The sequence below is a fragment of the Mesoplodon bidens genome (assembly GCF_964165515.1).
Source record: "Mesoplodon bidens genome assembly, chromosome: 4".
NCBI lineage: Eukaryota > Metazoa > Chordata > Mammalia > Artiodactyla > Ziphiidae > Mesoplodon > Mesoplodon bidens.
The window spans coordinates 138,454,139-138,471,723 of record NC_138160.1 but is presented as its reverse complement, the minus strand read 5'-3'; the positions used below and the strand labels follow the sequence as shown (position 1 = coordinate 138,471,723).

Genomic DNA, 17,585 nt, shown 5'->3' with positions numbered 1-17,585 from the left:
CCCAGATGGCAAAACCAGAGACTGCAGTGAATAACAGACAAAGAGGTTTCCCCTCTAGAACCGAAGAATTTATTCCACTTCATAAGCAGGGAAATCTTAAATAAATTCTGCCCTGTGGGATTTGATCATTATGATGGACCAGTAGCTGGTCTCATATTGTACTTTGGGTGAGGGGAGGGCCAGATAAATAAACTTTTAGTTTGAAAATTATTAGATCATGGGATAAACATTCTGTTCTGCTGAAGAAGACTGTGTATCAGGCAGAGATTTTGGACTCTGAGCTGAAAGTATCACTGGATGGGACTTTAGGTTATCTTCTTCGGGGCAGGGCATAAGTGGATTCTATGGGTGGGGAGAAGCATGCTTTCATGTATTTGGTGGCTGGAGGGATGGAATGTGGACTGCCAGCTCTCCACAAAAATCTACTCTCTCCTTTTTCTGTAATGACAGAATCACAGCCTAGCAACATGGCTGACCACCTATGCTGTATTTCCCAGCCTCTCTTGCAGCTAGGTATTACCCAGTGTGGAATGTGAAAAGTACATGACACGTCAAGATTAGGGACTTTCTTCCCCTGTGCTTGCTGATTTCTTTCTTCTTCTTTTTTTAAAGTCTAGAGTTCCCAGCTTCAACCTCACAGACAATAATAATGTTCAGGGAAATAGACAAGAAATAAAACATTGGGAACCTAAGTTTCTGATTGATTGAAAGGAGCGGAGTCACCCACTGATATAGAACTCTGACTGTTACATGAGAGGGGAATGAACTTCTACTTTGCTTGAGCCATTACTCTTTTATTTTTTTAAAATTATTTATTTATTTTTAGCTATGTTGGGTCTTCGTTGCTGCCTGCGGGCTTTCTCTAGTTGCGGTGAGCCAGGGCTACTCTTTGTTCTTGCGGCGAGCCAGGGCTACTCTTTGTTGTGGTGCACGGGTTTCTCCTTGCAATGGCTTCTCTTGTTGCAGAGCACAGGCTCTAGGTGCAAGGGCTTCAGTAGTTAGTTGTGGCATGCGGGGCTCAGCTGCTCTGTGACATATGGGATCTAACCGGACCAGGGCTCGAACCCCTATTCCCTGCATTGGCAGGCAGATTCTTAACCACTGTGCCACCAGGGGGGTCCCCATTATTCATTTAGTCTTTTTTTTTTTTTAGCAACTGTTATGGATTGAATTACATCCCTTTCCCAAATTTATGTGTTGAAATCCTAACCCCTAGTATTCAGAATGTGTCTGTTTTTGCACATAATAGTTAAGATGGGGCCATATTAGAGTAGGGTGAGTTCCTAATCCAAGGCAACTGGTTTCCTTATAAAAAGGGGACATTTGGAGATAGACATGCCCACAGGGAGGATGCCATGTAAAGATGAAGGCAGATATCTACAAGTCAAGGGACACTAAAGATAGCCAGTAAACCACCAGGAGTGAGGGGAGAGGCATGGAACAGACTCTCCCTTATAGCCTCAGAAGAAACCAACCTGCTAATGCCTCGATCTCAGACTTGTCTCCAGAACTGTAAGACAATAAATTTCTGTTATTTAAGCCATATAGTTTGTGGTATTTTGTTATAGAAGCCCTATTACAGCAAGTAGGCTATTCATCCTACCTAATACAAAAATTAGTATCAGAGGGCTTCCCTGGTGGCGCAGTCGTTGAGAGTCTGCCTGCCGATGCAGGGGACACGGGTTCGTGCCCCGGTCTGGGAGGATCCCACATGCCGCAGAGCGGCTGGGCCCATTAGCCATGGCCACTGAGGCTGCGCATCCGGAGCCTGTGCTCCGCAACGGGAGAGGCCACAACAGTGAGACGCCCGCGTACCGCAAAAAATAAAAAAATAAAAATAAATAAAAATAAAAATTAGTATCAGAAATGGGGTGTTGCAATCACAAAAATCAAAAATTAGTTGCATTAGCTTAGTGACCTGCTGGTAAGGTCACAAGTGTTGCAGACTGGATAACTGACCCTCATTATGTCAAAGAACAACATTTGGTAATGTCATCACCTGCGATCACCTACCTGAAAGCTAGATCATATGTCTACTAAGCCTGTGTTTCTAGAAGTGATTGTAAAGAGTTAGAATGTCACGGTAAGTGGGCTGCTCCTTGCTGCTTTCAGCAAGGAATCACAAGGAAGAGATGCTCTTACACAAGAACTGGCCACTTTTCAAAGTGAGGAACATCACAAGTTTGGAAGAGCCAACAGCTTCCTCGCCCCCTAAACAGGATAAACAAGGATCCTGCCCAAGGCTATTGTTTCAGATGACCATTAATGGAGAATGACAAAGATGTAGATAGTTCAATGAAGCAAATACTGCAAATTAAATAGACACAAGAACTCTGGCTAGAAAAGAACACTGAATGTTCTAACAATGGAACTAGCTAGAAGCAACTAGACCAGCTGTCTACTAAGGTTTCTGAAGCAACTATGTTGCTAAAAAATCCGAGTTCAGTCTGCAAAATCTTATGACTTCTGAGCTTTTGCCTTGGGTCTCTTTCTTATAGCAGCGTAACCTGACCCTTAACCCAATGTGGGGCTTGAATCCTGGTCTCTCTGGTTTCCAGAGTACTTCCTTTTTGTGTGTGTGTGTGTGTGGTATGCGGGCCTCTCACTTCTGTGGCCTCTCCCGTTGCGGAGCACAGGCTCCGGACGCGCAGGCTCAGCGGCCATGGCTCATGGGCCTAGCCGCTCCGTGGCATGTGGGATCCTCCCGGACCGGGGCACGAACCCGTGTCCCCTGCATTGGCAGTCAGACTCGCAACCACTGCACCACCAGGGAAGCCCCAGAGTACTTCCTTTTAACCATTATGTGTTCTTTAGGCTGCAGTTTAAGTGCCACAAGATCAGGGATTTTGTTTGTTCCCTGCCAGACTCTTGAAAGACTGTAAATAGTAAACAGTAAATAGTAAAATGTGACAGATGTTCAATAAATATCTGTCGGAAGGATGAGGTAATAAACAAATGAACCAAGAGTGATATGAAGGAACTATCTAAGACTGGGACTGTGCCCTGAAGTTCAGAACAGATGGGCGCTGTATTTGGACAGACATTCCAATGCTGTGGTCACCGAATAAAAACTGGCCTTCTGCTGATGAGGGCCCCCAAGGCGCCCCTCATGTCGTTGTTGCGTAGACTGTAGATGAAGGGGTTCAGCATGGGAGTGACCACGGTGTATATTACTGCAGCGGTTGTGTCCTTCTGGGCCGTGTGGGAGGACATGGGGCTGAAATAAACCCTGATGAGTGTGTTGTAGAACAGGGACACCACAGAGAGGTGAGAGTCACAGGTGGAGAAGGCCTTCCGCTTGCTTCTGGTGGACGGAATCCTCAACGAAGCAGCAAAGATGTGCGTGTAGGATACCAAGATGCCCACAAAGGGGGTGATGATGGGCAGGGCGCCCACAGTGTACACCATTGCATTGCTGAGAAAGGTGTCAGAGCATGGGAGCTTCAGCAGACGGCTGAGGTCACAGAAGAAATGGGGGATCTGGTTGTGGATGCAGAATGAGAGGCGGGTCAGTAATATCGTGTAGGTCAAGGCATTCCCAAAGGTTGCAGTCCAGGATGCTGCCACCAGGAGGCTACAGAGCTGTGGTATCACAGACGTGGCATAGTGCAGAGGGTGACAGATGGCCACATGGTGGTCATAGACCATGGCGGTCAGCAGGAAGCTGCCTATGCCGGCAAACCACATGAAGAAGAACATCTGGGTCAGGCAGCCAGCATAAGGAATTCCTTTGTGTCCTGACACGTGATTGGCCAACATCTTGCAGATGATGGTGGAGGTGTAGCAAATGTCCAAAAAGTCCAGGTTGGCCAGGTAGAAGTACATGGGAGCTGGACGTCGATGGTGATGGCCAAGATAATGAGTAGGTTCCCCAGTCCTGTAACCAGGTACATGCTCAGGAAGAGTATGAACAGCAGCTGCTGTTGCTTGGGGTCCTCTGAGAAGCCCAGGAACAGGAACTCAGAGACCAGGGTGAGATTTGCCCCTTCAACGGCCATCCTGAATCAATCAGAAATGACACGGAGGAGCTGTCCAGGGTCCTGGCCAAGGCCAGCCTCTCCTTTGCACCCTGGATCTCATCCCCTCTTGTTAGTTCAGCCATTCATCAGTTCTTCCTACTCTCTCCTACAACAGGACCCTCCCCCACCATTTGCTGCATCATTTCCATCAGTGAACACACCATTCATTCCCCACAGCCCACCTGCAAGATGTCACCTGGAGCTTGGTGGACAGCTCCCAAGCACACTGACCATTTCTCACTTCCATCACGTGTATCTCTATGCCCCAAGGCTTCATCTGGTCACCAGAGTAGGCTCAGCCTGCACACAGGGTAACATGGAAGTGTTGGGGGTTGGCACCCCAAGAGTGACTTTTGGCCAGTGAGGGACAGGCCTTGTTGGGTGAACGCCCCAGCTTCATCACTTCTGAGTAAAGCAGTTCTGGGGTGTGTTCTCTCAAGGATCCCTAGAAAGATGACCCCTCAGTTGCCAAGAGTGGTAACCTACTTATCCACACCTCCTTTCTCCAAACACTCATTGGGTCTCCTGGGATTATTTCCCAAATAAGCTATTTGCGCTCAAGTTCTTGACTCAGAAAATGCTTTGGGGCGATTTCAAACTAAAATGCAAGGATTCCAAAAAATCTTCTATTTTTGAAGGAATCCCTTCTTTGTCCCAAATACCCCTCCTGCTACAACTCCCCTTTCTCTGCTCCATTAGATCTCATACTCCTCAAAAACATTGCCTGTCCTTGCATGTCAAGAGCAACCATGACCTCCTATTGTTAATCCAAGGCTAGTATAGAGTCAGTATGCACCAGCACACTAGTCCCATTGCTAAAATCTAGAAAGATTTGGCAGAGGCTGGAATATACCCTTAAAGAACATCCGAAGAATAATAAAATTAATTAGCAATACAAATTATAATATAAACGCACTTTCAAGTTTACCATTGTTGAATGTTGTAATGAGCTTTGATACATGGGCAACATCTAAGAAACACTTGCAAAACTTTTTGCCAGTTTGGCTACTGTCACTGTGAGCAGTGTGGTTGTGTGCTTATAAAATTATCTGTGCTATAGGAGAAATACCAGTTTATCATTACCCTCAAATTTTGAGGTTGGTCCTGGTTTTAAATAGTTAAGATTTACTTTGGTTCTTATTGTTTGTGCATTGTAGTTTTTGTCTAAATTTTCAGTGTGCAATGTTCTCATAATTATAAAATCAAAAGTTTACAATAAACATGAAAAGAAAACATCCAGAATGAAAAGGCAACAAAGCTTGGATAATGTTCCCTTTAAATATTTCTGTATTTTTGGAAGAATAGAAAAGAAATGATATTCACGGTGAATAGCAGTCCTGGAACATCTGATACTTGCAGAAGTTGAGCAACGTGGAACCGTTTTGCTACTGTGTAAGACTCACTGTAAAATGTAACACTTAATTTATAATTTTGGAATGAAAAACAATTTTTTAAAATAAAAATATGGGTAGTTTACGGTAACAGGTGATATAAATATTGGGTCCAAGTGCTATTCAAAACCGTTCATTAAAGTTGGAAGTGCTCATACTTAAACATTTCATCTGAATAGCAATCATGTTTTGTTCATTTTGGGCTCGAATAAAGAAAATTTGTAATGGTCAATGAGGAAAAAAAAGAACATCATTATTCAGTGAGACACTAAAAAGCGTTTGAACAACAGAAATTCTGGGAAAAATTTATGTCAAAGTATTATATGTTGGTAAAGCAGACAGAAAGCATTTAGAAAGTAATGACTTTTAATACACTCTAGTGTATGGTTAAAAGTAATTGAGACTTTTCAGATATGAAATAATTAACAGAATTTCAAAAAATGTAATTTTGATGTAGGCATGACATTGCCATTCTGACACATGCACCTGCTTATGGTAAAACCCATTTACTGGAAAGAGAAAATACCTTTTTGGAAAACTACATCAGGTCAGTAAAATTTCAGCCATTACCAGTGAAGTTTCATCAGTGTCACTAACTTTTTTTTCCCTGCAATTTATTTATAAAGTGAAATTCAAGACTTTGAAGGTAGTTTAAGTTTGTTGATCACATGAGGTTGTGATTTATTTCAGAACATTTGAAATAAAACTGGAAAAAAGTAAAAAACAGAATTACATTTACTGACTCTGAAACGTGGTCAAATGATGTCTGAGATGATCGGATGGTGTTTTAGAAATGTCTTCTCAATGAAAAGTAGTCACATGAAGACCTTCTTGGCTTTTATACAGATATAATATAAATTTGGGGTTTCAGGCAAAAGTTACAAAACTTCCTGGATATTTTAATTTGGTTTCATTTAAGTCCCTTTGTTCAGTTATCTCTGGGTGATTCAAAAAAGATATAATTCAAATGAAACACTTTAAACATTTTCTGTAAAAATTTCTGTATGCCACTATGCATCCAATAAACACAGAGAGAATAAACCAACATATCTAAAAAGCTGGGGATTGAAATAGTGAAAACAAGAAGAGTATTTGGATCCAAATGGACAACCTGAGGGGCTGGAGCTGTAAGAGCAGCCTGAAAATCATGTCAAGTCTTGTAAATTCTTCTCAATAAAAATTACGAGAAAGGAGTTAACATTAGAAAATAATTATGTGTGTGCTTTTTTTTTGAGGATTTGGATTTAATAAATGCAGTTCTAACAGGGATATCAACACTTCATTCAGTCTTACAAGAAAGGAATGTTTCAGTTGTTAAAGCTGACAATAATTTGATATATAAAAAGTATTGTTACCAAAGGGGAGGGGGAGGGATAAATTAGGAAATTGGGGTCAACATATACACGCTACTGTATATAAAATAGATAATCGGGACTTCCCTGGTTGTCCAGTGGTTAAGACTCCGAGCTCCCAATGCAGGGGCTCCAGGTTCGATCAACGAACAAAGATCCCACATACCCATCTAAGCCCACACGATGCAGCTACTGAGCCTGTGCACTCTAGAGCCCACGCACCGCAATGAAGACCCAGCACAGCCAAAATAAATTAATTAAAAAAATAGATAATCAACAAGGACCTACTGTATAGCACAGGGAAATCTACTAAATACTCTGTAATAACGTACATGGGAAAAGAATCTGGAAAAGAATGGATGTATGTATAACTGAATCACTTTGCTGCACACCTGAAATTAACAAAACATTGTAAATCAACTATACTCTAATATAAAATAAAAAATTAAGTTCAAAAAAGAAAACAAATTTATACTTTCCAGAAAAAAAAGTATTGAGCACTTGCAAATAAAGAAGACGACGAAAGAGAAATGTAAGATAATTATAGAAATGATATGCCATTTGAAAACCAACAAAATAAATATCAATCCCAGGTGTGGGATGGAAACTCTTAGGGGATCCTCTACTAACTCTTATGAAAATGAATTTGTTGTTTGAGGACAAGATAAACTTATTGAATCCTAGAAGTTGATCGAAGTATATCCATGCAGCTCTGTGGAACAAATATTAATAAAATTAAGCTGATCAAATAAATAGGACAATTAAACCATTCCTAGGACTTAATCACACAGAGAGGTATTGAATATATAAAAATCTCAGACAGGGTTATGAGAGCTAGGACTTTGCTTTTAATTTTAATTCTGTTAGTTTAGTGGAAACTAAGAGAGGACTCAGCACCTTGTACAATGCTATTGACATGAAAAGAAAGGCGTTATTTTTTTAAAGCTGCAAGAGACCTAGTGACGATCACCTTCAAATCTGTCCCTCCCTTCTCATTTCTGATCTCATCTCCTGTGCTCATTCTGGTTTCTTTGATGGTCCTTGAATAATCCAGAGATGCTCCTGCCTCAGAGCCTTTGCATTTGCTGTTCCCTCTGCTTAGAACACTCTTTTCCCCAGATATTCATATAGCTCTGATTTCTACTTCGGGCCCCTATGATAATATTTCCATTAATCAGGTAGGAAGAGGTTTTACAAAAGTAAATTAGATCTCGTCCTTCACTTTCCTCCCAGTAATATTTGGAGTAAAATTCCAAATCCTGGTGCAACTGCTATGGAAAACAAATGGAGTTTCCTCAAATATTAAACATAGAACTACCATATGATCTGGCAATTCCACTTCTTTTATTTCCTTATATCCAAAGGAAATAAAAATGGGCCATTGAAGAGATACCTGCATCTTCATGTTCATTGCAGCATTGTTTACAATAGTTGAGATATGGAAACAATGGAAGAATGGATAAAGAAGATGTGGTTTTATATAATATTCATATAATATATATATGAATATTATTCAACCATGAGAAAGAAGGAAATCCTGCCATTTGCGACAACATGGATATACCTTGAGGGCCTTATGCTAAGTGAAATAAGCCAAACAGGGAAAGACAAATACTGCATGGTATCAAATGTATATGGAATCTTAAAAAAAAAAAAAGAAAAAAAATCTGAATTCTGCAAAGTCTAGGTCCTGCTCACCTCCCTCATCTCCATTTATATCATTGTCTCCCAGCCACACAGGTCTCTTTGACCAAGATTTATTCTTCCCCAGGACCTTTGCACTTGCTCTTTCCTCTGCCTCAAATGTTCTTCCTTCAGGACTTTGCTCCAGCTTTCAAGACCCATCTCAAATCCTTCCCTCTCCTATAGCTCAGCACACAGTGGCTGCTCAATCCTCTGTCCTCTAATGACTTATGTTCTCTGGACCTGGAGAGGAACCTTCTCTCTGGGTCCCTCTGCCTGCTGCCCTGTGTCTCTCCTCCCCTGCCCAGGAAGTCTACACTCCCTGTCTCACTTCCTTGTTGATTCATTGACCCCTTTTTGGACATCTTCACTGAGGCTTTCCCCAAGCTGTGGACAGGAATTCTGAGATGATGACAGAGTCCCCCTCCCAACCCAGCAATTCCACCACAGAGGAATTCTCTTGAAGGTGCACTGTAAGGCATGTTCAAGGAGGTCTGGATTAAATCTCCACAATCAACTTGATGTACCCTGCATCAGTGGAATACCTGAATAGACAATGAATCATCCCAAATTGAGGAGGTGGACTTTGGGAGCAATGATATATATATTTTTCCCCTTTTCTCTTTTTGTGAGTGTGTATGTGTATGCTTCTGTGAGTGATTTTGTCTGTATAGCTTTCTTTTACCACTTGTCCTAGGGTTCTGTCTTTCCTTTTTTTGTTTGTTTGTTTTTGTGTTTGTTGTTAGTATAGTTTTTAGCGCTTGCTATCATTGGTGGATTTGTTTCTTGGTTTGGTTGCTCTCTTCTTTCTTTCTTTCTTTCTTTCTTTCTTTCTTTCTTTCTGTTTCTTCTTTTCTTTCTTTTATTACTTTTTAAATTAAAAAAATTTAATAATTATATTTTATTTTAATAACTTTATTCTATTTTATTTTATTTTATTTTTCTTTCTCTTTTTCTCCCTTTAATTCTGAGTCATGTGGATGACAGGCTCTTGGTGCTCCAGCCGGCCACCAGGGCTGTGCATCTGAGATGGGAGAGCTGAGTTCAGGACATTGGTCCACCAGAGACCTCCCAGCTCCATGTAATATCAAAAGGAGAAAATCTCCCAGAGATCTCCATCTCAACGCCAAGACCCAGCCCCACTCAATGACCAGCAAGCTACAGTACTGGACACCCCATGCCAAACAACTAGCAAGACAGGAACACAAACCCACCCATTAGCACAGAGGCTGCCTAAAATCATAAGGTCACAAACACCCCAAAACACACCACCAGATGCGGACCTGCCCACCAGAAAGGCAAGATCCAGCCTCATCCACCAGAACACAGGGACTAGTCCCCTCCACCAGGAAGCCTACACAACCCACTGAACCAACCTTAGCCACTGGGGGCAGACACCAAAAACAATGGGAACTACGAACCTGCAGCCTGTGAAAAGGAGACCCCAAATACATAAGTTAAGCAAAATGAGAAGACAGAGAAACACATAGCAGGTGAAGGAGCAAGGTAAAAACCCACCATACCAAAAAAATGAAGAGGAACTGGCAGTCTACTTGAAAAAGAATTCAGAAAAATGATAGTAAAGATGATTCAAAATCTTGGAAACAGAATGGAGAAAACACAAGAAACATTTAACAAGGACCTAGAAGAACTGAAGAGCAAACAAAAAATGAACAACACAATGAATGAAATTAAAAATTCTCTAGAAGGAATCAAGAGCAGAATAACTGAGGCAGAAGAATGGATAAGTGACCTGGAAGATAAAATAGTGGAAATAACTACTGCAGAGCAGAATAACGAAGACATTCCACAAGGACCCTCTTCCTGGATCCTCAGTCCTATATTCCCAAACACCAGAGTGGGAGTCAGAGAGACATAAAGGTCCATGGGACTCTATTTAGTCACATGTTATGTGACCCCCATCAACGTTTCCCATCGGCATAATGAAGACACCCATAGGCAGCCTCTGACCTCTCTTTGTGCCATCTTGAGATAGCACTCTGCCTTTCAACACACTCCCCCAAAAGATACAACTTTAGCATAGTAATGAGAAATTTATATTTCACTGAAGGTTATGTGTGGGGAAAAAGGAAAGAGATTTCTGTAAGATGTGAGATAATAACACACTTTAACATGTCTATGTGCTTACCTAAGCATTGACCCCTCTTCCCTTTCTCCTTCCCTTCTCCCTCTCTCTCTCTCTCTCTCTCTCTCTCTCTCCTCTAAATCACTCTCTTTGTTTCTCTCTTACTTTTCCTCACTCCCTCATTTTTCCTTCTATTTCTTCTTTCTCATATCTCATGCACAAATAGCCCTGTAATTAGTAAACCATTTCCTTGGAGACAAATAGTTTATTCTTTTTTTACACTTGCTATAACTAAAAAGATAATTATAAACACTAGGCACAGTGCTTGATATATAGAAAATTTTCAATGCTTGCTGGTTTTTATTATTATTTTGTTATTCTTTTTTATCTTATATTGGTGGGAAGAGAGGAAAATAAAGTCTTTTCTTGCTTGCCCACTCAGAAAGAACCATGGGCATCAGGACCAATGCTCATTCACGGGATGCTCCCAACATGCCCATAGATATAATACATTTTAAGGAATAGATGATGGGATGGAGTTCATCACACTGGGTCATAAATGAGAGATCGTGGTGACAAAAGGGTGGCAAATTGAGGAAAAATGAAGAGCTAGCATAGAGTGTAGATATTTTAACACAACTGCAGCCCTACCACAGTTCTATGGGGACATATATTATTATCCCAGCCCCTTTATTGTATTTCTTTTCCATGAAACTGGCCATCAGCAGCTTAGGGGAAAGAATTTTCTGCAGAAACTTCTCTTTATGACGCTCTTCAGCTCCTTATTCCTGAGGCTGAAAATGATCGGGCTAAGAAAGGGGGTAAAGACTGTATAGGTGGTGGCCATCAGTGTGTTACTGTCCATAGAATGGGGTCCCTTGGGCTTGAGGTAGATGATGGAGGCAAAACTGTAGTGCACCACCACTATGGTGAGGTGGGATACACAGGTGGAGAAGGTCTTGTGCCAGCCCTCAGCAGAGGGGATCCTCAAGATGGCAGCCACGATGAAGACATAGGAGAGGATGATGAAGAATAAGCACCCCAGCAGGGCTGTGACACAAACCATGATCACAACCATGGTGACAGGGGCTGTTTCGTTCCCACATGCCAATTTCAAGAGGGCAAGCACATGACAGGCAAAATGGTGAATCTCATTAGACCTACAGAATGTGAGATGAAAAACTATCAATGTCACCATCATGCCCATGACTGAGCCACCAGCCCAGCACCAGGACACAAGACAGGCACAGTCACGGGGGCTCATGAGCATGTTGTAGTGCAGGGGGTGGCAGATGGCCACATAGTGGTCATAGCCCATGATCATGAGCAGGAAGGAGTGGGTGAAGCCAAACGTGAAGGAGAAGAATATCTGGCTGGCACAAGCCACAAAGGTAATGGAGTGGTGGTTGGAGAGCATGTCGATCAGCATTCGAGGGGTGATGGCAACAGTGAACAGAATCTCGGAGATGGAGAGGGCACACAGGAAGAGGTACATTGGTGTGTGGAGGCTGTGCTCCCTCCAGATGGTGACCATGATGAGCAGGTTCCCCAGCAGCGTAAACAGGTACATCAGCAGGTACAGTAGGAAGAAGGTGGGCAGGAGCCTCTGAGGGAAGTTGGAGAACCCAATGAGGATGAATTCAGCCACTGTGCTATAGTTCTGCCCAGACAAGGATGCTGCATTTGGTGAGATCAGAAACAGAATGAGGGCACAGTGGTTAAAACAGAGGCTCTAACATAGATTAAATGACAAATGAAGAGGTTTATACTATATAACTATTTTCTTAACTTGTTTGGGTCTCAAAATCTTCATCAGTAAGATGGAGTAAATCATAATAGTTGTTATCATTCAGTGGTGTGATAAAAATAAAATGAGATCAGTATATTAAAAGCTTAAGACACAGTTTGGCTCCTGGGTTTTTATTAACAGTGACTGCAAAATGAAAACTTCCATTTTTGGAGGCACTGAAGACAGACAGAGATGATCAGGGTCATATTCTCTTGAATAATGTGCTTGTTCTAGAAAATATTTATTTCGTTCTTGGAGTTCTGAAAGTTTTCTCCTCTGAGAGTCTTTGCCTTTTAACACATTTGTATTTATTTTAATACTGTTTTAATAGTACTCTTTTTTCCATATTGTTTCATATTTATATTTACTATTCTAAATGAGCTGAACAGAAAATTTGAAAATAAAAGGATAGAATATATACAAGGAAAATATGTACCAAGTGACAGCTGAGGCAGTAATTTTGAAAACAGACAAAATGAAATTTAAGGAAACAATAATTATAATATCTTCATGAATAATTGCCACTCAAAGAATCAGACTTCCCTGGAGAAACATTCTGGTAAAGGAAGCAAGGTTAGGACATCTTGTGCCAGTGTGAAATGAAACTTTCAGTGAGTAAAGGCTTAATGTTAAATGGATGCCAGAACCAGATTGCAAGTATGCCCATTGGCCAAAGATGATTGCCAAAATGAAGGATCATTGTACAAAGAACGGAGGAACAAGCTAAATGACACTGTGATGAAGCAATCAGACAAATCCAAAGGTGGAACATGGTACAGAACAATAGGTCTCATGTCATAGATACCACGGTCACTAAAGGATATGGAGAAATTCAAGGGACATAAAAACCAGATGCAATATAGGGTACTAGCTTGGGTATTGATTTAGACAAACCAGTGTAAATTAATTTTAAGGCAACAGAGAAAACTTTGATTATGGTATGAATGAATAATTAGGTAGGTATAATATGAGATTATTATTTAGTTATTAATTTTATAGTTATTAATTTTAAATGTGGCTTGTTATTTTGGCTGTGAAGAAAAACATTCTTAGTTTAAATGCATATTGAAATTAAAAATTACACAAACACACACACAAACTCCAAGAGAAAAAGAAGACTATTTTGTTAAGTATATGAGAACATGGTAATGATTTGCATAAATATTGTTAATCTATGTAATGGTATACCTTGGAATAGTAAGAAATTAATAATCCACACAACTTCAGTGAAGTAGATATAAATAGAAAAGGTTAAATCAACAATAGATAGATACATGAAACTTGTAGTTAGACATTTTCATAGAATTTAGAAAGGCAATTTATGCATTTAATAATATTTAGAAATTAGGTATTGGATATATTTAGACTCTTCAACAAAGAGGGATTAAACATGTTTTAAACATTCAAGGGACTTTTACAAAAATTGACCTTGTATTTAGGACATAAAAAATTTCTCCATGAATTCCAAGTATAAATATGTAGATTACAGCACACTAAAAGTAGAAATTGATTGAGGAGTAGCTTTTCAAATCCCCTGTGTTTGGAAGATAAGTGTAGTATTAAATAATCTTTTGTTACAATAGTAAAACATAAAGTAAAATTTAATACTCATAATTAACTAATTTAAGCATCTAATGTCACATTTTAAGCTAACAGTACTGTGCAAGAAATACATAGCCTCAAATATATTTATGAAGAAACTTTTTCAAGAAGAAAGTCAGGCTTAATAAAATCAAAATCGAGTTGTAAAAGTTTAACAAGATAGAAACAGGAAGATGCCAATAAGAAAACGCAAAAATTAAAATTGAGAAATAGCTAGAGAAATAAAGGATAGTTTAAAATTAATAAAAATAGTAAGAAAAATTCAAGTTAGGAAATTTGAAGAGTAGACTAAGGAAATAAATTCTTAGAAAACTATAAAGTTCCAAATCTGGAGAAAGAAAAAGCAGGGACCTTGGAGACTCAAGTAAATTTTAAAGAAATCGAAAAGGTTAGTGAAATGCTGTCCCTCCCCAATATCCTTGGCCCCAGTGTGTTTACAGGTGATCTCTCTTAAACTTTTAAGGAACATTTGAGGAGTATCTTATACCCATTCTTAGAAACCAGAAAAAACATATGAAATATGCTCACCCCATTTTGTTAAGTTAATGCAATCTTGATTCTAAACCAGGTAGAATGTTAATAAGAAAAGACAATTATGGGCCCATTTCACCTATCCATGCAGATTTTTAAATTCATAAGAAGACATAACCTAGTCAAATCCAGTGGTTTTTCAAAAACAATATATTACGAGAAAGAGGTTTTTGCTTCTCCCATGAATGACAGGGATGGTTCAGCATCAGAAAACCTATCAAGTGACTCATCAGGGGAATAAGCTAAAGCAGAAAATCATATAATTATTTCTATCAAGGCAGGATTATATTTCCTAAAATTCAAGTCCTTTTTATGATTTTAAAAATTGACATGTAATTGACACATAATATTGTTTTAGTTTTATATCTACAACATAATGATATGATATATGTACATCCATTTATTATTTTAAAAATCCTCTTTACAACATGTTGTGAAAGGGGATTTTCTTAGCTAGGTGAAGAATATATACCACAGGTACTGGCACAAAACAGACACATAGATCAGTGGAACATAATAGAGAGCCCAGAACTAAGCCCACATGCCGATTTTCAATTAATCTATGACAAAAAAAGACAAGAATATACAATGAAGAAAAGACAGTTTCTTCAATAAGTTGTGCTAGAAAAGCTGGACAACTCGATGTAAAACAAAGAAATTAGAACATTTCCTCACAACATATCCAAAAATAAACTCAAAATGGATTAAAGACCTAAATGTAAGACTGGAAACAACAAAACTCCTGGAAGAAAACATAAGCAGAACACTCTCTGACATAAATCATAGCAATAATTTTTGGATCTGTCTCCTAAGGCAAAAATAAATAAATAAAAGCAATAATAAGCAAATGGAACCTAATTAAACTTAAAAGCTTTTGCACAGAAAAAGAAACACTTGACAAAACAAGAAGACAACCTTTGGAATGGGAGGAAGTTTGCAAATATTATGACTGACAAGGGGTTAATATCCAAAACATATAAACAGCTCATAAATCTCAATAACAAAAAACAACCTAATCAAAAAATAGGCAGAAGACCTGCATCACCATTTTTCCAAAGAAAACGTATGATGGCTAACAGGAACGTGAAAAGATGCTCAACATTGGTAATTATTAGAGAAATGCAAGTTATAATAACACGAGCTATATCACCTCACACCTGTCAGAATGGCTACCATCAAAGTCTACATATAACATATGTTGGAGATGATATGGAGAAAAGGGAAAACTTGTACCATATTGTTTGGAATGTAGATTGGTGCAGCCACTATGAAAAACAGTATGGAGGTTCCTAAAAAAACTAAAAATAGAACGACCATATCATCCAGCAATTCCACTCCTGACTATGTATCTGGAAGAAACGAAAACACTAGTTTGAAAGTATACATGAACCTCAATGTTCACAGCAGCACTATGTATAATAGCCAAGATTTGGAAGCAGCCCAAGTGCTCTTCAGCAGACATACAAATGGCTTAAGAAGATTAATAATATTATTAATATATAAATAACATATATATATAATAGAATATTATTCAGCCATAAAAAAGGATGGAATTTTGCATTGCAGAAACCTGGATGGACCTAGAGAATACTATGCTTAGTGAAATAAGAGAAATACAAATACTGCATGATATCATTTATATGTGGAATCTAAAAAATAATACAAACGAATTTATATGCAAAACAGATATAGAAAAAAAAAAGCTAGTGGTTACCAAAGGGGAGAAGGAAGAGGGGAGGGGAAAATTAAGGGTATGGGATTAAGTGACGCAAACTACTATGTATAAATGGATAAGCACCAAAGATATATTGTATAGCACAGGGCATTATAGCCATTGTCTTGTAATAACTTTCAATGGAGTATAATCTGCAAAACACTGAATCACTATGCTGTACACCAGAAAATATAGATATATGCTACAAACCCAGCAAATAATTTGCCAATAGGGAACTTTTAGATGCATTATTTTAGAAACAAGAACCCAAGGTTACTTACTGTCTCTGCTGTTCTTTAACATGGAACTGAAAGCCATGAGCAGTGCTCTAAGGAAAGGAAAAGAGAGAAACTATATCAGTTAGGAAGGGAAGAAACATGATCGTGTACATAAAGAAGGTGAAAGAATCAAGATGTAATATATTAGAACAAAAAGAAGTGCAATGCTGCAGAAGGCAAAATCAACTTCCGAAAAACATACATAATATTTCTCATAGTATTACATCAGTAATTATCATTCAAGACATAAAATTTAAGTAGGATAAGACTCTCAATGGTGACATAGACTATAAAGAAAAAGCCCTTGACCCATTTTAAGTAGTCATTCCCTATTTCCCTCTCTTCCAAACCCCTGGCAACCACTAATGTATATTTTCTCTTTCTATGGATATGCCACTGCTGGACATTTCATATAAATGGAACCATACAATATGTGGCCTTCCGTGTCTGACTTCTTTCACTTAGCTGCATCCATGATGTAGCATGTATCAGTAATCCATTCACTTTTATGGCTAAATTCCTTGATCCTGTTTTCTTCATACTGTTTGAACACAAACTTACAAATACGTTGAGAGTGAAGCTCTGTTTTAATAGAACATCTATTAGGCCAATTCATTTAAAGAAGGTGAAAATGGAGATATTGTTGTGAAATGATAATCGTTGAGAAGCCTGAGCCAATTTGATAATGAAAAGTTTGGGAAGTGTTGCAAAATATTATCTGCTTTGTATTAAAAGCCTTTTAAACAAGGGGGAAAAAAAGCCCTTGAACATTTTGTTCTCAGGATCCCCTTATAATAAAAAATTACTGAGTGCCCCAAATGGCTTTTGCTTGAGTGAGTTACAACTATCAATCTTGACCATTTCAGAAATTGAACCTGAGAATCCTTTTAAATATTTAATAGAAGAACATTTAAAAGAACAGTAATAAACTTATTACATTCAGGCCAATATCACTGATGAACATAGATGCAAAAACCCTCAACAAAAACAGAATCCAACAGCACACTAAAAGGATCATACACTATGATCAAGTGGGGTTTATCCCAGGAATGCAAGGATTCTTCAATATACGCATATCAATCAACGTGATACACCATATTAACAAATTGAAGGAGGAAAACGATATGATCATCCCAATAG

General features: G+C 39.0%; 1 protein-coding gene and 1 pseudogene across 2 annotated transcripts; both read right to left on the bottom strand.

The window, feature by feature from the left end:
• Positions 1–3,057: 3,057 nt before the first annotated feature.
• Positions 3,058–3,998, bottom strand: LOC308616390 (olfactory receptor 1F1-like; annotated as a pseudogene). The gene has a single exon. The product of its transcript is annotated as an olfactory receptor 1F1-like (transcript).
• Positions 3,999–11,252: 7,254 nt separating this feature from the next.
• On the bottom strand, positions 11,253–12,222 carry LOC308616389 (olfactory receptor 10H3-like; the record flags this gene model as incomplete). Its single annotated transcript, XM_081232639.1, has 1 exon — positions 11,253–12,222. The coding sequence occupies exon 1, from the start codon at positions 12,099–12,101 to the stop codon at positions 11,253–11,255; it is 849 nt and encodes a 282-aa protein (XP_081088765.1). The 5' UTR covers positions 12,102–12,222.
• Between the last annotated feature and the right edge of the window lie 5,363 nt (positions 12,223–17,585).